Here is a 23307-nt window from a genome sequence, read left to right on the forward strand (position 1 = left end):
CCTGCGGGAGTGGGTGACAAGATCTTGGCAGTGATGGAGGGGACCTATCCCAGCCACTGCTGGGTCACGATAACCTGGGGAGGGGAGGGCTGCACAGCCCATAGCAGAGCTGTGGGCTGATGTCTGGGGGGACATTTGGGGGACTGGGGTAGACAGCAGCCATGGTGGTCTACCTGGCACTAAGCATCCTCCTGTCTCCCCTCACACTGGACTCTCTCTCTTGCACAGGGCTGAGGTCATCCTGGGGAACATCCTAAAGAAGAAGGGCTGGAGGTAATGTACTGCCAGACACCTGCAAATGGATGGCCATATGAGAATCCTTCTGGGTTTTAAAAAACGATGCATGTTAGGTGATGTTGGCCCAAGAGCAGGTGCTGCTGCTTCTTCCAGGCAGTGCTAGGAGCTTGCCTGTGCAATGGTCACATGCAGTGCAGCCAGACAGGAATTCTGTAGCAACCAGACCTTTCAAGTGCCACATAAAAATGCTCTCCTGACTTTTGGGGAGCACAGACCAGCTTCACAAGGCTGCAGTCATCAGCCTGCTGTGCTGCCTTGACCACTGTCTCTGTGCATGGTGCAGTTAAGACAACTTCTGAGCATATCCACCGTCACTGCCTTGCATGGTGCATCAAGACAGACAGTTGCACATTGGCATCCTTATTCTGTGTATATAAGATTGTGTATTAAGAATGCAAAGCTGTGATGGGCCTTCATCTTGGGTAGCCTGGTAGGAGATGGTACTTAATTTAAATGATGCACATTACCATATGTTGTGTAGTTTTAAGAGCATTTACATAATCTTTCAAGACCTCCTGTGTGTGTCATGTTCAGCCTTCAACCGAAGAATGAGCTCTAGTGGTGCTTTCTCCAAAATCAGTATCCCCTGTGTTAGGGGGATGATCAGTCACTAAGAAATATTCTGGATACTGTGGAAGGGGAAAAAAAAAACCAAACAGTCTAGCAAAAGCTGGAGAAATTGTGTGTTGTAGAGTTACACAGTAAGGTAGTCTGCAAAGGATGAATCTTTGGTTTGATATCACATGGGAATTTATAGATTAATTCAGAGAATTTAACACTCAGAGTTTTAATAGCTCTGGGAATACTGCATGATAATGAGAGGCACTGGACTTGGATACCCTTGGTTAAGGGCTCTGGAGATTGCTTACTCCATAATTAAAAATGTACTTTTTTTTTTTTTTTTTGGTAATTTCACTTGCATTAGCTTTGGTTTCTGGACACCAGTCTGTGGTCACTCCCTGCCTGCCCTGGACCTGAGCGTAGAAGTGACCTGTTGTAAAAAGGATTCTAGTGATGTGTGGACACCCACTTGATGGGCAGCATCCTGCTAGGTTACTTGTAATTGTTTTTAACAATAATAGTATTTCTGTTCTTCTTGCAGACGGTCCAGTCTGGTCATAACAACAAAACTGTACTGGGGTGGAAAGTAAGTGTTGCAGTTACTCATAATGGTGTTTGCTGCTGTTTCGTGCTTTTCCCTTTTACAGCTGTACAACCTGATGGAGATCAGTGGCACTCCGGAGGGGTGGCTTGTTGCTGCTGTTTTCTTTCTCATTTTGCCAAGTCATTTAGGGAGTTGGAGCTTGGCAGAGGTGGCAGTTGCCAGCAGAGGCTGGGGTGCCGTGCTGGGTGTACTGTGCCCCGAGCATCTCTGAGCTCCGGGAGGTGCAGGGTGAAGGGGAGGCCTTGCTTTAGAATTGCAGATGATGTCAATGAAGCTTCAGTGTTGGGGTCGGCCAGGGCACAACCTCATCCCCTGGCCAGCTGCCTGGCCCCAGAAGCCCCCACTGCCCTGCCAGCATCTTTACCCCTCTGCTTATAAGTGTCAACCAGTAGCTTGGTAATATCCATAGTAGGGCTGTTACCATGTTAAGTTAGCAGTGGTATTACATATCAAAGATGCTGTTGTCTTTGAGACTGGGAACCCAAAAAAAGTTCAGGGTCTCTCTGTTGCATAAGTTGTAACTTCATTTTTGGGAGGTTTAAACCAGAATACAAAATTAGCACTCCCCAATTGTTAGCACCTCAGATCTCTAACATTTGTGTACCTTTTTTTCCTTTGTAGAGCTGAAACTGAAAGAGGGCTTTCAAGAAAACACATAATTGAAGGTACGTGTTGCATGGGACAGGGGTTTGGCTGTGCCTGGGTGCCCTGGTACAGGATCACCTGGACCCCAGAGCAATTGCTCTCCTGTGAGCCGCGTCTACTTGATCCTGGTGCTCACTGCTCCCCCATGCCAGCTCTGCGCAGGCCAGTTCTCAGGCTTGGCTGTGAGCTGCCCAAAGTGCACCAAAGGATTATTCTGGCTTTTCTCAAAAAGTGTGAGCAAACACATTGCACAAAAAAAGCCTTCTCTATCACACCCCTGCGAAGCAATAACCTTTCGGTTTTTTGCTATAATAAGCAAGTGTGTTGTCCTTGGCTGGCTGTGTGTGTTGCTTGTAGATTTATTGCTTATCTGGTGCAATTAGGATTTGCCACGCTGCAAAACCTTACTGCCTCGTGCGGGTTCCTGGCAGCTTTGCACGGTTGTCCTCAAGAACAGCCCTGATCCCAGCTGCTGCGAGATCACAGGAGGCAGGAAGGCTTGGTGGGTCTGGAGCTGCTCTGCTGATATCCCCCAGCCCTTTCACAGCAGGAATGAGGCAGTCAGCAGCAGTATGTGGTCTGCAGACGTGGCTGTGGGCTCCCTCAGTGGAGCAGGAAGGGATGAGGATGCGGGGCATGATGTCAGCCTGCAGAAATAGCCTCTGGAGGGGTGCCAGGTCCCATCTGCCGAGCAGCCGGCTGGGGAGGGCTGTAGTTTGCTCTCAGTGCTGTTTTATCTTCTTGTACACTCGCTCACATGGCTCCTTGCATCCAGTCCTGCATCTCACTGAGAGGTGCTGTGCGCTACCTTGCTCATCCACCAGGATTTATTCACCCAAGTCTCTGCTGGGTCTAACAGATGCTCCTCATCTTCCTTCCAATTGCTTTTTTGTTTGTTTGGATGCATTATTGTTGGAGAGAGAGTGAGAGCATGTATGTGTTTCGGTATGGATAAGTGCGTTTCACTCGATATGGCTCTTTCTGCGGGCTGTTGGATGTTGGGTCAGGAACCCAGGAACAGTGACCATGGGCACAATTATAACTCGCAAAGGATTTTACATGCAGGACACAAATGCACCCATAAAAGTCACATTTCTATCATATTAAGCATCACAGTGCCAGCCTGGGTTGGTTCCTGAATGAGACTGGGGCAGACTCCCAAAACCCCCAGGGAGGACCCAGGGGCCGATAACTTTCCCCCCATGCAGATTGTAAGCAGGTTCCACACTCAGAAAAGCAGCCAGCAGCGCAAGGGTCTGGGTCTGTCTTCTACCTAATTTCTGAGTAAAAATAGCATGAGTTAGGAGAAAAGCTGCATAAAGCCATGGAAGGGGAGTTGCTGGGGGTGTCTGGCTCCTCAGGGAATGGGCAGCCTTCAGGGCAGAAGGGCAGCATCAGGCTTGGTACCTGTGCTTCGGATCTCTGCAGAGGGATTTGCATCTCCTGCCTCTTGTTGTGGTTTGACCCACTTCTGTCTGCTGCCACAGAGGGATGTGCAAAACATGTTCTTTGGGTTACTAGGAAATTATATGCTCCACACCAAAGTCCTTGGGGAGAGCAGGGCTGCAGACTGTGCTGCTCCTCAGGGAGCAGCTTCTCCTTGCTAGGCAATGCCAGCCTGGATAACTCAGGGCTGAAGCCCTAGGGGAGCAGCACCCTCCTTAAACCAACATGCCATAATGACTGCAGCAATGAAAACTGATTCTTTTTGTTGCGCTGTGTATGCTCGGGTAATTAGTCTCCTCTCTGATTTATGAGATAAACTCTAATTGTTTACTGTGGTGGCTGGTTAAGCTAGTGTGTGCTGCCAAGACAAATCAGAAAAGAAAATTCGGGCTCATCTACATTACTAGTGTGCTGTGGTGTTGTAGTTTGATGATACGGGGGGACCAGGCTGTTCACACCACAGAATAGGCAGGAGGTATGCTTTGGTCCTTGCTTATCAGAATGTAGCATCCGACTGCGCAAAATCCAGTTTGCCTGCCAGAAATGGCAGCTGTAACTTGCGTTTGGCCATTTGCATGTTTCATCATCATGATCTGCAATGGCCCATTTGCCACAACTTTCAACAACCAGAATTTGTTCTGTGTATGTTAAAACATAGATTATATGGAAAATATTATTACTATATTTATATTATCCACCCTTCACCTGGGATGTCACTGTCACCTGCATCATACTCTTGAGCGGGTGAGGTGGGATGAACATGGTCACTGGCAGACACGGTGAGCAGAGCAGCCCCCTCCGTGGGGTGCAGATTTGGACATCTTCCATCTCAAAGATGCTATTTCTCAGTGATGAGGAACATCACCAGAGCACATTTGGTTTTGCCTCTTAGTACCCAGCTCGTACATCTGAGATTGTCCTGGAAAGTTTTTGTATTTGCAGAATTCAGCTACATTAGGATATGACTTCCATATTAAGATAACTCTCAATCAAGTTTTTTAGCAACATTTTATTGACCTTTCATTTGAATAACCCTGCCATGAGGTGGTGTCCCAGTCACTCTGGCCCTAGACCCAGAGGTGCTCAGGGAAGTTGCAGCCATGTCATAGGTGGTCCAAACCCATCCATTTTCTGTTTCTTGTGGAGCTACTTCATGAAATGATAGAAAAATACTGGCAGCAGTTGAAATAACTTCACAGAACGCATAGCATATAATGTTAAGGTCAATGTTAGCTATTTTCTATAAATACATTTGGCAAAAATGGCCATCTTTTTTCATCTCAAAATTCAGTGAACATTTTAAGACTGCTCTATTTTGGCTCATTCTTCATGAACACTCATAAAAACATTTTGTTCCTGGGAAGATTTATAGAAAATAAGTGTTAGAAATCCTCTTCTCTCTCTCCCTTACACACACACACACACACACACACACACACGCACGCATATGTACATATGTAGGCTTTTGATATCATCTCCCATCCAGTCCTTGTAGAGAAGACGTTGAAGCCTGGGCAGTCCTGGACTGTAGCTGCAAAACAGTGCCTTGTCTTGCCCTGCAAAACAATTTCTGCCCTATGCAATGCATTGCTGGGCACAGTTTGCTTACCCCGCAGAGAGGGTAAAACCCTCCATGGTTCTTTATCTGCCCACCATAATGTATCTAACCAAGTGCCACCAACCTCCCATCTGGGCTTGCATTTCTGGAAGGTCCCCTGGGGCAGGGCTTTGTTTAGTGGGACAGGATGGAGGCGATGAACCCTGGGCTTGCACAGAAAGGCTCTGTGATATGATTTAGATTAAATTAACTTTGAACAGAAGCAGAGCACTGGAATTGGTCCCTGGCAGCTGCCTTCTGATGGGCTGGCCATGGGCACCCTTGGTAACCAGTCCAAATCTCAGTGTCGTTGGGGGGAAAAAAAAAAAAAGACACATTCTTGCGGAAGGGGTGGGACTCTGCATGTGGACAAGCTGGTGCTTTCTTCTTAATATGCCTGCATAAATATGGGACAACATTGTGCAGCATCCTTCTTATATGCTATATGGTGGTGTGTGTGCGTATGTAATAGGCATGTATATGAATGCAATGAGTCCTATTTTAGTCCTAATGTGGTGCTGTTTTGTACCTGGTGGCTCTCTGCCGCCATACTCCTGCCTCACACTGACCATGCAGATTCTTGTCTCTGCTTTGGTGCTTCTAGGGCTAAAGGCTTCTCTCCAGAGATTGCAGCTGGAATACGTGGATGTCGTCTTTGCCAACCGGCCAGACAATAATACCCCCATGGAAGGTTAGTGAAAGCTTGAATTAGAGGTTTTAGTGTGGCTGAACCTGGCTTACAGGCTTACACTGATGATGGTGGGAAGTGAAAACCAATTTTTTATTAAATATTCAGGTGGAGCAGCTCAAATATGAAATACCTCATTCATGATATCCTGGAGCCCTACATATTTACATTGCAATGAAATGAATTTGTATCTCTTGGAAGGAAATTGAAGTTTCCTTTGTGTCCTAGTGGTGGCTTTAACATTATTTGAGTTTTTTATTTCCTTTTCCTGATTCCTTTAGATAAAGTGAATTTGTGTTGGTATTTAAGGCAGGTCTCTGTGCCAAATGAAACCTGTATATCCTTACCCCTGGTGCGCCTAGCTCTAGAGATGGAGCATGCCAGTGCTGCCATCCCCATCCTTGTCCCTGTCCCCTGGGCTGCCCAGATAGCACATACTTCTCCCAGTGCTGAAACTGGGGGTGTGATGGCCAGAAACAAGAACCAGTTGGCAAGCATTACAGTTCACTGCCCGAAGCACCTGAGCAGCATAAGTCTAGTCTCTGGTGGGCTCAGCTGAGGTGCTGTGTGAGAATGTGGCCTGCGGGGGCATGGCAGGGTCCCCCTGGGCATGGAGGGCAGTGATGGCCTCAGCCTCTGCACTGCAGACACCCACCCCTCAGTCCTGCTGGGGAACGGTTCCTGTTAAATTTAGGCTGCTAAACTAAGGGAATGGATTTAGGAACCTGCAAGATCTGTGACTATCTGTGTGCTTTAATTATGCTTCATAGTTGCTGATAATCATGTATGTGTGTCTGGTACATGGCCATATAGCCCAGTTGTCCAGGAGCCTCCCTCAATATATTTTGGGGTTAGTGCTCTATTTAATGGGCACCATTTCCCATTCCTTCTCTTTTCCCATTGGAGTTAACACACCCATTCACACTGTGGCAAAAGATTAGCTTCACAGCTAAATAAAAAGTAGCAAGAAGAAACACTTGTAGGCTGCGGAATCTGCCATAGAGAAGTACATGTAAATCAAATAAATCTGGAGCTTGACAGGCCCCTTTGAAGTGCTTGGCTTGGCTTTCGGTGGTCTGACACCTATTTTCTTAACTGTGGCACGAACCTTGGATGAATGGCAGTACCGTGGCCCCAGCCAAACAATGCCAGCAGCTATGGGTTTGGGAAACTGGCTTGGGATTTTAAGACCATTGCAGATTTTGCAGTAGCTGATGAGGTCAAGGAAGATGACACGTTGTATCTTGGAGGGAAAAATGACCTCTCTGCTCAGTCAGTTGTCATCTAATGAGGCAGTGCTGAATATTATTTCCCATGCCCGCACAGCTGGTCTCAGGAGTTTACAGCTTTTAAGATGCTACAGATACTGCTAGCAGTGCTGGAGCTCGGCAATAGGTATAAACTGTGGTGCTTGGTGAGACTTTGAGCAGGGTGAAAAAAGGGACATTTTTATTATGAATGGTGTGGTGCTGATTCTTTCTATGTACTTCATGCTTTTTTTATGGTTCACCTACTAAGCCACTTCTATCCCAGAGCATCTGTTGAACCATCTGTCGGTTCTGCACTATCTGGCATGCACAATAAGCGCTGAGATACCTTCACAAGACATACAATCCCCGCTCCATCTCCTTACATGTCTATGCTTTTCCCATGAGCCAAAGAACTGCTTTTGATGGAGAATGATTTGTAGGTAAACTTCAAATGTTCCCAGGTTATGCTACTCATGGCAATTTGTGAGGGTCTTGCTAGAGCAAACTGTGTAGCTGTGTAAGGTACAACCAAATAAATCAAAACACAGATTTCACATGTTCATTTTGTTTTCTTCACTTGCTGCGTGCAAGCAGGTGAGGTTTCTCTGCTCACGCTCAGGGTCCTGTGTGTGCTGTGATGTCTGTGGGTATCAGCAGGCAATGGATCAGCCATTTGGAAATACTCATGTGGTCCACCCCATCCAGAGCAGAATTGCTTCCTGCTCCCCCAGGCTGGTCACGGCGCAGCTCAGGCTGCCATAGGAGGCATGGGTAACAGAGAGCTAATACAAGAAGATGAGAATATAATACAGATTTCTTTATTGTAGATGACTCTAATCCCCAAAGCAGCAGGCAAAGCTTGCTTAATCTAAAAATCACAAATGTATTTACCTTTCTTAAAAATCTCAGAGCAAATTAAAAAAGCTTTTCACTGTAAAAGCAATAGAATATTAGCTTCAAGGAATGTCTGGAGACAAGTACTTCTCACAGAGCTCTTTGCATAACCCTGGATTCAGGTCCCTGGCCAGGACAGCCGTGTCCCTCCTCACCCTGGAGCTGGTCTTGGCTCTGCTGGGGCAGGCAAGACGAGGGGCTGTCCACGCTGGGTTGGCCATTTGTGGGGCTATCCCTTGGTGTCTGGGTGGCTCTGCCGTTGCACATCTCCCCCAGATGGAGACCTAGGGAGGTGGGTGATGGAAGGACCTGTGCTTCTCTCCTGAATTTCCGTGAGCTTCATGCCTCATTAGTCAGGCATGAGATTTGATCCCCCAAATGTGCTAGCAGATGCTTTTTTTTTTTACATCCTGAGTGGCCTTTCCAGCAGATGAGCAGGGCAGCTCTGGCTACAGGAAAGGAGGGTCTCTGGGGTCTCCTGGTAATATCCCTTATTGTCAGGGTGCTGGGGAAATGGGTGCCCACTGCATGCCCTGCCTTGGCAAGCAAGGCTTTAAATTTTAAACTACCTCAAGATTCTGTTATGCTGCTGGAGGCTGTTTCCTGGGTTTCGAACCATTTACTTATATTTAAAAAAAATCTCCCCTTCTTAGTTGGTGCCATTTGAGCCACCCAGCTGGCAAACCAAATGATCCGGGCATGTGCTCTTCACAAGCCATTCCCATCACCATACCCAGAGGAGCAGTCTCTGGTAAACAAGAAGATATATATATATATATACACTTTTTCTGATTTAACTTCAGTTTTTCTTGAAAGGAGTAGAGGTGGGAGAAATGAAAACAACCATGGACTGGGATGTGTAAGAGGCATATGATGAAATGCTTATCAAAATTTCTAAATGGTAGTGCAGCAAAAATAGAAAACTAAACCCAGTGAGAAGCCAGCAAGGAAGGAAGGATTGTCATACAGCTGCCTGTCACACATAGCCTGCAGGTAGCAGGGCAGCTGCTTTGGTAATGGGGCATTTTGTTGGACTAGTATGTGCCTGAGGATAAAATGCTTAGAAACAGAGAAAGTGAGGTTTTGCCCAAAACAAGGTGAGAGGGGGGGGGGAAAAAAAGAGAAAACAATATCTGTCATTTAAACTCTGCTCTTTATCGGGGGAAAAAAACTCCTCAAGCCAATGTTTCATTTGAGAGGAAATCTCCCTTTTCAGTGGGAAGGCAGCAGCCTGGCGCAAGAGGCATGATGTCTCTTGTACAGCCCTCCGAGGTTATAAATGGAGACTTCATCATCTCTAGCTGCCTGTCGCTGCCTGCAGAGGAAATCTCACAATAACGTGAAGATTGGCAGTGTAATCTCCCCTCTGCCAAGCTCCTTTCTTTTTTTTTTTTCTTTTCCTTTTTTCTTTCCATAAGTGGGACGAGAACCCTCATGATGTAAAAGGCAGCTCATCTTGATCTTGAGACAGCAGCGCCTGGAGTCATTGTCCAACTAACATCAGACGTGCCAAGGGATTTAATAGACACATAGGGCTTCTCTGTGCAGCCCTGCATCTGAGCAGAGTCATTTCACCATAGTTTGATGGGTCAGAATTAACAGTGTAGGTGTAGATTGTAGTTTCCTTCCCGCTTCCCAAGGGAAAAGTGCACCGAGATGTGGCAGTGCCTGCTGACTGCAAGGTGCCTTGTGCAGCACTGGGAGCAGTGATGACGTACTGTTTTCTTTTGCTTTTCGGAGTGAGTTTATCCCATTTTTGTCCCTTTGAGTGATGTGCAACATGTTAGCAGTCAGTGTACTGAGGGTGCCCTGGCAGCCGTGGCTCAGCTCCAAAGGGCAGGGAGTGCCGAAGCTCAGTAGGAAATACCAGTTTATTACTGCAGCCAGGGCAGTTATTCATGCTCCCTTGGCTGCTTTTGAAGACCATGTCCCTGGTGCTGCAGAGCCTGGTGCTGCAGACCCTGTTACTCCCCAGACCCTCCTGTCCTGAGGACCCTGCTCAGTCCCCAGCTCCTCTGCAGCAGCGATGTGATGGGCACTGCCTGGCCCCCTGCAATGCCACATACCCAGCAGGCTGCTCCCAGGGAGAAATTTGGCTTAAAAATGAGTTGCAAACAGTAAGCATGGGCTATTTCCTTCATAGCCCAGTGAGGCATCTTAACGGGCTGTCACCTCCTGGGTAACCATGAGGGACAGACAAGTTTTTTTCCTTTTCTTGCAAACTAAAGTTTATGATGGGTTTTTAACCCCCAAAAGAAGGCAGGGCTGCTCAGCAGAGGTCTGATGGGTGGAAATTAAAGATCCTGTCCTGGTGTGTGTAGGCTTGCAGGCTTCCATCTTCCCAAGGAAAACCAAAGACCGTGGGACTGCTGCGCTAAGGAGCTGTGCCAGGTTTTGCAGAGGTGCCCTCAGCGGAGCAGGGTCGAATCATATCCAGTTTTGCAACTTTATCCCCGGCATCCTAATATTCCTAGTAGAAAGAAGCAGGACCAGATATATGCTTTTAGTAAACAAATTTTAAAATAAATTTATCTTTTAGTATATTTTTCAACTGTGCTGCCCTCTTGTGTTAAATTTTAAAAGAAGTATTATCATAAGGTGGTGGTTGGCAATAGTTGGTAAAAGCAGTTTTTAAACAACTGGAAGGTAAATATATTTACATTTGAACTGCCAATGCTTTTTCATCCATGCTTGAGCAAGAAAACACAGTAGTAGTGTTTAATGCAAAGCTGCTCAGGCTTGTCTGCGTACTTGGCAATTATAAGTGGCTTTGGAAGGATTTGGTGCTGAAAAATTGGCTTCTGTGCAGTTCTCATGCTACTTTTTTTCCCCTTTCCTTTAGAAATTGTCCGAGCGATGACACATGTAATAAATCAAGGCATGGCGATGTACTGGGGAACGTCGCGCTGGAGCGCTATGGAGATCATGGTAAAGTCAGTTTTTAGGAAAGTGTTGACACTTGGTAATTCCCCATCCAGGCCACAGAGTCTGCTGAAGGCTACGCTGGGAACTGACACACAAGTGTGTGTCTCAGCTCAGGATGTTTGAGTCTTACTCCATCCAGCATCTCTTCACCTAAAATAATTTTAAAACTTGTTCCAGAATGAGCCCAATATTAATTAGAAGACTATGGGCTGATCTAGTGGTTTGGGGGTTTGGGTGTCTTGGCTCATTTAATTGGGGTTTGTTTCATTTTGGTTTTATTTGTCTGGCTTCAAGACTTTTGGTAAAGCTCCTGTTTGACGTCTGTGCCCATGGCCACTGATGCCCTGCTCAAGATGTGGCTCCAAGCAGCAGCTCTGTGACCCACAGGACCATCAGAGCTGCTGCAGTGGGAATGGTCCCCATTCGAGTGAGAAGTCCCCACGGGCAGCACTGCTCTGACCGTGTCATGCCCAGTGTGCAGATGGGCAATATCCCTGCTCGGCCATAGGGACCTCCTAATTGGCTTTATCTGAAAAACCCTAGCCTGGGGGAGCCAGCATCCTGACAGCTCATCTTTAATGCTGTGCTAGAAGCATTTGAGAGATAAGCCCAGAGTAGCAGATGCCCCATCCCTGGAAACATTCAATGTCAGGCTGGAGGGGGCTCTGAGTAACCTGATCTAGTTGAAGTGTTCTTGTTCATTGCAGGGGATTGGACTAAATAGCCTTTAAAGGTCCCTTCTAACCCAGACTGTTCTATGATTCTGGGAGATGCCAAGAGCACCCTGCTGGTCCCTGCTTCTTGTGGTGGGGTCAAAATACAATAAAGAAGCTCAGCACCAACCACCTCAGCTGGGAAGCTGTTTGGCTTGTTGCTGAGCTGGTGCTGACACAGCATTGGGCTGGGGGATACAGAAGGTGGGCATGTGCTCTGCTGCTGTGGGAAGCAGCAGGGAAGCTGTGCAACCATGGACGGGGCTGTGCTTCTGCTTCGGCATGGCAGCGCTCACAGGGATGTGCGTGGCCTTGATAAGAGATAGTGAAACTTGAGTTTGTAGTCTCCTGTACGCTCAAGGAGTGTTGGCTCAGAGGTTATGTCCTGCAATTTGCTTTTACTTAATGAATTTTTTTCTGGTTTTTTTTCTCCAGGAAGCCTATTCTGTAGCCAGGCAGTTTAATATGATACCGCCCGTGTGTGAACAAGCTGAGTACCATCTTTTCCAAAGGGAGAAAGTGGAGGTTCAGCTGCCGGAATTGTATCACAAAATTGGTGAGTCTGAGATTGCTGTGCCTTTCAGCTATTTCATCTGTAGAAAGAAATACAGAGTATGGCCTGGGGCTCTAGGTGGGAACAGTGCTCTCCTTCCCTGGATCGGAAGGGGACAGATGAGTTTCTATCTAGTGACCTAAAAGAAAAACTGGCTTATTTTGCCTCCAATGGAAATAGGTGCTAATTGCCATGTCTGTTGCTTATTCTTTGAGACCCATGTGGACAGTGCAGGTGCCACCTCTCCCATGCATCAGAAGACAATGATGCCTTTTTGCACACCTCGTGCCATGGTGTCTGGAGCGGCTGTGCTGAGGACCAGTCTGAGAGTGAAGGGGTGGGAGGTGGTGCCCCTGCCAAGCAGGGCCAACACAGGAGGGATGTAATGGTGTAAGGTGGGGTGGGCACAGGAGACACCTGGTCAGGAGTTCACATACTTTGCTGCAGCAGCTCCAGGATGGAGCTGGAGGCTCTCACAGTAGGGTTTTGGTTGGATAAGCTACTCAATGTTTTCAAAGAAGATGCTGCTGATGTCCCTTAAGAGCATCAGGAGCATCTTCCTGGAAGATGGCAACTCAATGTCACTGCCAGTGGCTGCAGAAACAAGCAGTAATTATTTTTTGGGGGTTTTTTGTTTGTTTGTTTTTGTTTGGGTTTCTTTCTTTGGGTTTTTTTTTGTTTGGTTGGTTGGTTTTTGTTTTTTTTAACTGAAAATCCTATTTTTGATACAACTCTGATTTCTCCCTGTCCTCTAAAATCACCTTCTCCATTTTCTCTGCAGGGGTCGGAGCAATGACATGGTCCCCACTAGCCTGTGGGATCATCTCAGGGAAATACGGCAATGGGGTCCCTGAAAGCTCAAGGGCTGCATTAAAGGTACTTTTTTTAATTGCGTGTTCGAGAAAAGTAGATGTGCTGCTTTTGTGAGGGCAGGAAAATAACAAGGGGAAAACAGATCCCTTGTGAAAAGGCTGGCCTGTGTGCTTCTGTATTGATAGATCAGCTCGGTTTCTCTGGCAACCATACTCCAAAGTGCGGGAGAATCTGGGTTATAAAGACGCTCGTGTTCCCTGTGGCAGTGAGCTGATGGCTGCGAGCTGGTTCTGGGGCAGCACACGACTGGAGTCAGATTCGGGGGGATGGGGTGTGTGTCTGCAGAAGGATGCTGTCATGACCCTTAACACTGACCTGACATCATCAATGAAAAGGCACAAGCCCAAGGTTTTTGTTGTGCTTAATGCTCCTGGCTGATGTTAATTCATGCAGCTGCTGTGACTTCAGACCCTCTTAACCCCATGGAAAGGGCAAACCAGACTTGGACAATATTTTTCTGCCCACCGTTCCCTGGGCACCAGCCCAGGCAGCGAGTGTGGGTGAGCAGTGCTGGGAGCTCATCCCCCCAGCATCCCTCCCGGAAGCCCCACAGGCAGGGCAGACCCCAGCATCCCATGAAACCTATGGGTCCTCAGTGATCCTGCCCTTTGCTGGGCAGAGCAGCAGCTCTCTCTGACATGTTTTAGCATTTTGGTATCACCACAGTGCTTGGTTTCTCCCATCATTATCCTGCCTTCATTCTTATTGGGGGTTACAGGGTCTTCTCCCATACCATACCTGTGGCAGGCATATTGTTTAAATGGTTTGGAAAATGGCAGAGCACTAAAATGTCACAGATTTGGGAAAAAAACCAACCAAAATGGTATTTGAGCCTCTCTATCAGCTGATGGGCAAAAGCCAATGCTGCCTGACAAGTGCCAGCAGTCTGACATACGTCTCTGTGCTGGTTTTGGCTCAGCTTTGTGCTTTTAAAAGGAAAGATACAGTCTACACTGACTTGTTCACAAAAGGCAGCATTTTCAAATGTGGTATTTAATTGCATTTGGGATTTTTTTCCAAAACAAAATACATTATTAACATTTGGTAAAAGCCAGATAAGCATTGCAGAGAGGGATCCAAATTAAATTGATGTGAGTGAAGCAGAATCAAGTTTCAAGTCTGGAGATTGGAGAACTAAAATCTCAGCTTTGTTTAATCAATTTTTAAATCATGAATGGTAATAGATTTTTGAACAAGATCAGATGTTCTCTCACAATTTTTTTGGGGGGGGGCGGGGAATGTAAAAATCTTCTCAAGTTGACTAATATTTCATTTTTTTCCACTCTGCAATGGGATCCAGTGGTCCAAAAATAAAACTGTGGAGGCTCCAGGTTCTGGGCTGAGTCCGTTGGTTGCATAAAGACAGAGAGATAGAGACACAGGCTCCCACAGGAGACATCCTGGCCCTGTCATAATTGCTTTGGGTAGCAAATCATTGTGCCATTCAGCCTTCTGGGTTGGATATGGCTTTTTAAGAGCTGCTTGTAATTGCCTTAAACTTTCTATTTTGGAAGATTAAAGTTAACAGTCAATTGCAATGTCATTGATCTCCAGTGCTACCAGTGGCTGAAAGAGAAAATCATAAGCGAGGAAGGCAGAAAGCAGCAGGTGAAGCTGAAAGACCTGTCACCCATTGCCGTGCGCCTCGGGTGCACGCTGCCTCAGCTGGCTGTCGGTAGGTGATGGGGGGGACACTATTCTTGCACCTTCATGGTTGTCATAAATGCAGGACCTAGCTCACATCCTCATAGTGCAAAGGGAAATACTCTGCATCATGGACAGAAAGCTTGTGCCTTATGAGTTGTTGAGAGACGAGTTGAAAACTTGCATAAAGTCCTAAAGCTACTGGTATTCTGTTAGTGCTCCCATCATTTGTTTAAGTATCAGTGATAGTTAGGTAAATGGTAACAAAGAAACAGATGTGTTGTCTTTCAAATTGAACAATAGATGGTGTTGTGTCTGCCTGCATCTATAGATCTGTTTATTATTTAAAACACTTCAATCATTATTTGCTGTCAGGGGTTATGGAACAAAATGCCAGATGGGCAATGCAACACCTCCTTGGGAAAAGGCTAATGCATTTCAAGGAACACAGGAAAAGAAGAAAACAAAACAGGCTGTAGGCTACTAAAATGCCACATATTGCTTTTGAAGTAACCTCTTGTCCATTAGCCTCACACAAAAATAACATTCTTTTTTGTTTGGTTGAGTTTTGAGCAGTAAAGTTAAAAATTACTTAAAATAAGATTGTTTCCAGCATCATCACCAGGCTTTGTTTGACAAGAAGGCTAGTGTACCTTGGGCCATCCTCTGGGGTTCAACCCTGACCTGCCTGTTTCTCTGAACAGTCCCTCCCCACATGGAAGCTATCAGTTGTTCAGCTGAAAAATACCACATGTGTTAGAGAAATGATCCCTGGTTCAAACAGCCAAGAGCTGAATCCTTGTAATTTGTGACAGGGAAAAACCAAACCCTACAATTAAGACAACTGCTGGCCCATGGACCAGGGTCAGGTGGGCTGCTGGAAGATCTGCTATGTCGTTTGCTGTATGATCTGTGTGTCTTCCTGGTAGTGCCGGAGGAGTAAAGTGAAGGTTGAGTCAAATAGTATTGTCATTATTTTTCAAATAGAGATAGAAGCTCTGACAAACATTAGCATCTGGAGTAATGCCATGTTGTGAAGCCTATGTTCCTGACAATCTTGTGACTTTATTCCCAGCATGGTGCCTGAGAAACGAGGGTGTGAGCTCCGTCCTTCTAGGATCTTCCAACCCAGAGCAGCTGATAGAGAACCTTGGAGCCATACAGGCAAGTGCAGGTGGTGGTGCGACCTCAGCGGAGGCAGGGGGTTAGCTGCTGTTCAGCTCCATGTGGGGTAAACAGTGTACCTCAAGATTAGGTAGTTTCAATACTTTGTAGTTTGTTTCAGGCATCTTCCAGTTCTAATCATGCACATTAATTAGGCAGACCTGTGGTGCATCACCATGACTTACCACCACTTGTGGTAGTCATAGCCCTATCCAGCAACAAAAAGGTGGCATCAGCTGGTCTAACGTATCTGAAAAACCGGGACACACTGTGATATATTCTGCACTAAGTCTTCCACAGGGCACATGTCACTTGCACCTACCTTAATTATTCTCTGTTGCTTTTAGCAATAAAAGCGTCCTCTGATGTTCCTGCTACCAGCTTGCTTTCTGCTGCAGCTGTGCAATATTCTGTATATGAAGTTTAGGAGCACTTCTGTGATTCTCTCACTGGGCAAAGACACTACAGTCATTTTTCCTCTAAGGGAGAACAGTATTAGATGAATGTTTAAATATCTGTCACACAAAACCCCAGAGGAAATGTTATGTGATAAAATCTAGATTTAAATTTGGAAAAGCCTTTAATGGAAGCTTGATTAAACATGGGTTTTCTTCTACCCCTAGGTCCTTCCAAAAATGACATCCCATATTGTAAATGAAATAGATAATATCCTGGGAAATAAGCCCTACAGCAAGAAGGACTACAGATCATAATGCAATGCATGAATTACCTGGACTGCATGGTTTTAGAAGTGCTCTGTACGGAAGTACAGCCCCGAATTAATATCCAGTCATGAGAATCATTCAGCAGCTTGCTGCTCAGTGTCTACTGTCACTGGATCCTTCGAGATGTGTGCTCTTGCTACTAATCTGCAGTGAAATTTCAAAGCACAGTTGATCTCTCTTCTAACCAAGAATAATACTGTATTTTCTTACCTTCGACTGAATTCATTAATTTTTACTTTACTCTTAGCGCCTCACGCTTGTGCTGTGAAAAACACTTGTAAAGCAAAAAATAATTTATAACCTTCAGGTACTTGGTAATTAACGAAGGATGTACAGATCTATTTTTCAATGAAGAAAAGCCAGATACAACTTAAGGTTTTAATAAAACCACATTTGGGATATCTCAACTATAAAGTTTCTTCAGGTTAACAGACAGAAGGGGCAAGTTCAAATTTTCAGTTTTCTTTTTTTATGCAGACAGAAGGGGCAAGTTCAAATTTTCAGTTTTCTTTTTTTATGCTGAATATATACTTTAGATTTCATTTGTAGTTGAATAAAGGATGTAAGAATTAGTTAGAAATTAGATAGCTCAACTCCTAACTCTACAATTATTTCAGCTGTGGAGTGCTCCTGGGAAGTATTTGAGTACAAGCCAGAAGAGCACAGTTAGAAAACCCAAACACGCGTGCCAGGTTAATAAAAACAATGTCTGTTTGCAAAATTCTAATTCTACATGAACCTTAAACTAAGAAAGCCATGATAAAATATTGGGGTTTGCATCTGTAGAAACCTGCCTCTACTTCTGCCTGCTTGTAGACAGAGCTATTGCAAATTTCAATATTCATGACCTTTTATAGATATAGATACTTATAAATACATGTAATATATAGCTGCTGAAAAATACCAGAAAAAAATCTGGTACATACTCTGGTGGAAGGCTATATTTGCTTTAACTTGTTCTGGAATCGGGCATAAGTAAATGCATAGTCTTTTTAAGTCATGTTATAAACAGGTAGTTTTTTTGTGAGCATTTCATCCTTCTACAGGAGTTGAAAGCTTTTATATTTTAATTTGCCCATCTTAAGAACCATGTCATCTTTTACCATGAGTTTGCTTTGTAAAATGCACTGATTATTTCAGTAAGTATTTCTCACTCGTATTGAACTGTGTACTTTGGGTGCATACCTCCTAGGGGTTACAGCTATGTACAGTATTTGTAGGACCCTTATACTCTTGTCCCCTGAACTCCAGGGTATCTGCAGAGTGTGTGCAGTGTTCAGGTGGGCCACGTGAACAGACTAATACTTAAGTTGTCTTCTCCTGTATTTAATCCAATGAGCTATGGTATGTGTAAATGAACTTAGCTGCTCTATATCCAGAAATGCAGTCTGACTTTGACTTCTGCTTGGACACAATAAAAACATTTTCTGCATCTAATTCTATACTTAGAGACCTGTTACTAATACCGAGACTGATTTCGAAACAGTAGTGGTTTATGTTGAAAATGGATACATATCGTTCCAGAGGAAAATGCTGATATTCAGCTCTACCCAGGTCAGGCAAGGAACAACGACCTTTGGCCAGAGAAATGGGTATAGCTGAGGAGTGAAGGGCTGGGCTGGCCATGCACCTCGGAGAAGGTACTTACAGAAGTTAAGTCTCCTAAGGCAGGTAACAGTTGTAACATTTTAGCCTGAAATAAGCACAATGTGAACACCCTCCTAACAGTTCACCGAAAGCCCACTATGGTTCAGTCACCAGCCTCTCCAAAATAACACTGACTGAGGTGAAGGCTCCTACCAAACGACTTCTCACCCCTCGAGTATGATTTACTTTCACTGCCCTGAGCCATATCCCCTAATGCTGCAGTATTAGCTGTGAAAATTAGCTATTAAAATATTTTTAAATCTGCTTCATGGGCAGAACAAAGGCTTTGACCATTATATAGTTAACAGCTTCATTATACTTACAGTATAATTATTTTGCCAGTAGCAGACTAGTTCCCTTTCTTACTTCTCAAGGTACCATTTAATGTTCTCTCTTCCTCTTCTCAGATACATGGGAATCCAAGAACATATTAAAAATACTAATTCCAAGCTTTTTTTTTTTAATTGAAAAGGAGATGCTGTTGTCCCTTACTTAGAGCAAAAGCTTAAGTCAGCTTGCCCAATGCTCTGAGGGCAATGGGATGCCAAGCAACGGCCTGCCTTTAGGCTAACATTCAGCATTATACTGAAGAACCTAGGTGCAGCTGCTAGCGGGGACTGCAAGAGGAAAAAGCCATCACTGTCACCACCCCAAAAAACCCTAAACGCAAACAAAAATCCACGTAACCAAAAAACCCCAAAACTTTTCTGTGAAGTCCACAGAAAAGACCAGGCTTGTTGTAGAAAACCACCCAACCAACCTACATACCTGCATTTGTTTCAGGCTGTCAATGCTGAAATTTGTTTTATATGTGCTAAACACATAAGACTAAAATACATATAAATTATATCCTTTATGATAAGTGACAGGACAAGGAAAGTAAAAGCAAGGCAGGCTCCAGTGATATGGAAAATCTCCTTTCAGTTGCAAATAAGCAGGCAGGAATGGTAAAGAAAAATCCACATATTTTCAGGGAAAACAGTCCAATTCATTTGAAGAGTGTTAAATGACCAGCCAGAAAAGTAATTTAAATGGCATCTCTAACGTGCACCAAAGCCACTGGAATTTTCATGTGAACGCATGAATAGTACTGTCTTTACTGGGAAGAAAAGTAAAAGCAGGGGAAAGTTAAGATTGAAGACCCCCCATCTAACCCTGCCCCTGAAATGATGCTGAGAAGTACTGGAATTGTCAGCACGTACTGGATCATCTGGCAACAGTTTTGTGAGACTGTCCTGGTTGCATTTGTCAGAAATAGTGACACTACAAACCCACCATACTCTAAGGCAAGCCAGATACACCGTCTCCTGCACTTCAGAATCTTCATTTTACTCTGTTTCACGTAAGTACAAATCTTACTGAAGTAAAGATTAGCAAAGTAATTGTTACATTAAACCTGATTATAAGCTTGCTTTCTTCCCTGTTTAGGATTCCAAGTCTCTAATGGCAATATATGTAACTTCTACAATAGAATTCCATTAATAGGAGTAGAGTTTAGCATTTAACTTACAGCTGCTTCACTAATAGCATGAAAAAAAGGAAGAGGATTGTCTAACAAACCCATTGTAAAAAGCCAGCTAAAGCATTTTTGTTAAGCTGTGCCAGGAAAACTGGCAGGTTTTTCAATTTATTTACTATTTTAAAGATAAAAAGAAAAACCCACTTCAAAAACATTCTTCTAGAAGGTTTAGGGTTTGTTCTGACTCCAAGTTACTCAAAAATGAGGAGTATTTCCAGTGAATGCAGTACATATGCTAACTTGTAGAAGACTCCTCTTTCCTGGAAGCAGAAAGAGCTGACAAACCTACACACACTGCTTGCCCCTGAAAATATCCATTAAAAAAAAAAAAAATACAAGGAATTAAATGACAAAAAAAGCCTTTATTAAAACTTTTCAAGTTACAATGATAAATGGTGGATTGTCACTTTTTATGATCAGTGAGTTTGGCTCTTACACCACTCACCAAGCTTACAGGGAATTGCGTTACAGGTTTGAAGTACAACTGTTTGTGCTGCTGTGTAGCAGCCTGCTACAGCGTACTTTAACACTCTATAGTACCTTCACGCCTATGCAGTGCTTCAGAAAGGTTCACTGCGGTAACTGCTTGCACACCACTTCCTTTCATTAAGTAAAAAAAAAACTAAATTCATTTGGTTATTGAATAATACCATGTAAAGATACCAAGAGTAAATATAATCATTTTGGATTCAAACTCTCCCCCCCATGCCCTCAAGCAGTCACACTATTAAAAAAATGTATTCCTATTCCACCCTTAAACTTTTGTATGGCAGTTGAACCCTCTCACAGAAGTAAATTGCTGTAGCTTTTTTTCACTACTTGGATCCTGTAGAGAGCAGAGCAATCAGTCCAGAAGAAGCACTTATAGAAAGAATATAGTTTCTGTAGAGAAAAGGTTAAGGATATATACTTGTAAAGATACCACTTATTTCATACAGAACATTTAGAAGCTTTATGAAAAACAAGCAATTGAAATGAACTGCACGTATCAACAGAGCAATCTCACAACCCACATCACAAATGTAGCTGATAATGACAACAAATATGAGTAGGACTCCAGTTGTTTGAAGTACAGTAATAAAGGATACACAGTGGGGTTGAAGTTCTTCAGCACAAAAAATGAAGCAATGATGACCAAGACCAGAAAGAGAGTATTGTTGTAAAAGATGGAAAAAGTTGTTGCTTCGTAGTCCGCAACTTCATTTTTCTTCCACAGAATTCTAGGAAGAAATAGAGACATTATTTCAAGCATATTTAAATCAATGCATATCCTGGCACACCCGCCATTATGAAGCAATTAACACCCAGAGGAAAGTAAACCACATGCTGCTGCTTTTGTCATAGCCAGCTTCTTGAAGACAGAGCACAGCAAGAAATACCAGTCAACTCATGAGACAAAACCCTGCATATAGCACGCACTTGTACACTCGAATGACTTACGCTTGTTTTCCCATCAATCAGGGACATCAAACCTAGCCCTTCATAAATAATATTTCTTGTGAGCCTGTACCTGTTAAGATGCTACCAACGTGCCTGGCAATGAGTAGGGAAGATAAGGCTTTTTGCTCCAAAGACCTGATAGTTCATTACCTCACATCTTGTACAGTTCTAATGGGCATCTATGCTAATAGCACGTGCTTCCCGATGCACTCATCAGGCATGTGTGTGTATTTCCATTGGTATGAACTATTCAACTGGGAATTCACACACCAACACATGCCAGTTATAACCATGAGAGTAACAAATACAACCAGTGATTAGTGGTGCAGTCTAGCAGTATATGGAAGCGTTAGTCTGAAGGAACTTGCATGCCACTGTGCAAAACACATCACACCAGCCCGTTCTCAAGAAAAGGAGCTTTTCTTATTTCTGAAGACAGTGGTAATGCTTACTCTTCAGAGAGTTATCAGAAGGCATGTACAATAAGGTGTTTTGCTTTGCAGCTCAAGAACTGAGAGGTTGCCCTATAGGACCTTAATGATAAAGGTTTCAATGTGTGAGACCTTTCATTGGTAACTCGCCTTGAAAAGGCTTTACAGATGAACAAAGAGCTGACAGTACAGCTTCTACTTATCAGAATACAGGAAAAAAAAAACCCATGGCCCAATACCTCTCGTTGCCTTAAAGACTGTAGGCAGTATTACAACAAGGGAGAGGAACAAACAGGATTACTCTGGTTTATTCAGAACAAAGAGGATTACCTTTCATCCTTCTCCTTACGAGACATCTTCCTATTGTCCGCCTCAGACAGCTTGCGAGTAACTTCTTTGGAAACGGCATCTTCTCTTTTCTGTGCCACTCTGTAAGCAACATAATTTATGTTAAAGTTGGAATAAAATACAAACCCAACCAACAAAAATCCCAATAAAACAACTCTGGGATTACAGGAAGTTGTATTTACAGTGAAGAATAAAACTTAGCCAAGACACTGATCAGTTTTTCCTGAGAAGGAAGGTAGCTTTGCTGTTTCATTGTACTCTTAACTGAGAAGACTAGTCTATTTCACAATTATGAGAGAGATAACAGAGACCAATTAGGAGAGACTTCTGTGTAAAATAGTTTCTAGAGTAACATTTCAGATATTCTGACTCATGAAAGAAAATGTTGCAAATGCTGGTTTTGTTAAATTAGTTAATAATAAATTCTACTTCAAATAGCCACCAAACTTACTTGTGTTTGAGAACAAACTTGACATTCTTGTATGCAAAAGCTACCAGATAGGTACTGATGAGGGTCATTACACTATACAGGACTGCAGACTGAACAAGATCCATATGCCATATCCTCCAATAAAGCCCTTAAAAAAACAGAAGAAAAGATATTCTGAGTGGTTTGCCTCTCCAAGAGAAATGTCACGAGTCCTACACAGGTTATGAGCTCTGTAATTCGGCACTAGCTTTGCAAAATCACCCGGGGGGCTTTCGCACTGCATTAGAAATACTTCAGAACAAATAAATCTACTTTGCTTGTGGCTGGAAGGGGCCTTATGAGACCACATGAAACGCGGCGGAGAAGCAGCCCAGCACAGCCAGACTGACACGTCAGTGTTCGACTGGCAGCTCGTCCATCTTTACCCGCCACAGAACCACCACCCTGCCCGCTGTTCCAAACGGGACCGGCTTCCAAACTGGATCTAACACAGCACGGAGACACCCAAGATAATGCTAGATGGGCCGGCTCAAAGCGGCGAGTCTCAGCAGCCCGGAGACCCCAGCCCGCAGCCGGCGGCGGGCCGGGAACCCGAGGCAGGCTGCGGGGGAGCCCTGCTCCCGCTCCGGGCCCGCCGCCCCCCACCCCCCACCCCGTCATGGCCCCCCCGCCACTCACAGATGGGGATGGCGGACACGATGAAGGCGTTGCCGAAGAAGAGCGCGGAGGACTTAGCGGAGAGGTTGCGGCTGAAGTCCTGCAGGAGCAGGTCCTCCTCAGACTGCTGCCGCCCGCCAGGGCCGCCCTTGGGAGCCATGGCAGGCCGCGGCTCCGGCACAGTCAGCGCTCGGCGATCGCGTCCGGGTCAGGCCGCCAGCGGGGCGGGGGCGGGCCCGTCCCACAGCACTTCCGG

At 44.7% G+C, this 23307-nt stretch overlaps 2 protein-coding genes across 2 annotated transcripts in view; one reads left to right on the forward strand and one right to left on the reverse strand.

The window, feature by feature from the left end:
* The window catches only part of KCNAB1 (potassium voltage-gated channel subfamily A member regulatory beta subunit 1), a 52003-nt gene extending 33987 nt beyond the window's left edge, over positions 1-18016 (forward strand). Inside the window, exons 5-14 of the mRNA XM_030494143.2 lie at positions 229-273; positions 1400-1444; positions 2084-2127; positions 5755-5841; positions 10825-10910; positions 12056-12176; positions 12955-13049; positions 14601-14721; positions 15766-15854; positions 16478-18016. Of these exons, the coding sequence (XP_030350003.1) occupies positions 229-273; positions 1400-1444; positions 2084-2127; positions 5755-5841; positions 10825-10910; positions 12056-12176; positions 12955-13049; positions 14601-14721; positions 15766-15854; positions 16478-16567 (823 nt within the window). The 3' untranslated portion in view covers positions 16568-18016. The remainder of the gene's footprint in view (positions 1-228; positions 274-1399; positions 1445-2083; positions 2128-5754; positions 5842-10824; positions 10911-12055; positions 12177-12954; positions 13050-14600; positions 14722-15765; positions 15855-16477) is intronic.
* A 2071-nt stretch (positions 18017-20087) lies between these two features.
* SSR3 (signal sequence receptor subunit 3) lies at positions 20088-23300 on the reverse strand. Its single transcript, XM_030493966.1, has 5 exons — positions 23073-23300; positions 22416-22542; positions 21947-22045; positions 20834-20965; positions 20088-20627 (listed from the first exon to the last, which is right to left on the reverse strand). Exons 1-5 carry the CDS (start codon positions 23209-23211, stop codon positions 20561-20563), a joined length of 564 nt encoding a protein of 187 aa, XP_030349826.1. The 5' UTR covers positions 23212-23300; the 3' UTR covers positions 20088-20560.
* Positions 23301-23307: the final 7 nt, after the last annotated feature.

Source organism: Strigops habroptila, chromosome 8 (assembly GCF_004027225.2).
Source record: "Strigops habroptila isolate Jane chromosome 8, bStrHab1.2.pri, whole genome shotgun sequence".
In the NCBI taxonomy this organism is placed as follows: Eukaryota; Metazoa; Chordata; class Aves; order Psittaciformes; family Psittacidae; genus Strigops; species Strigops habroptila.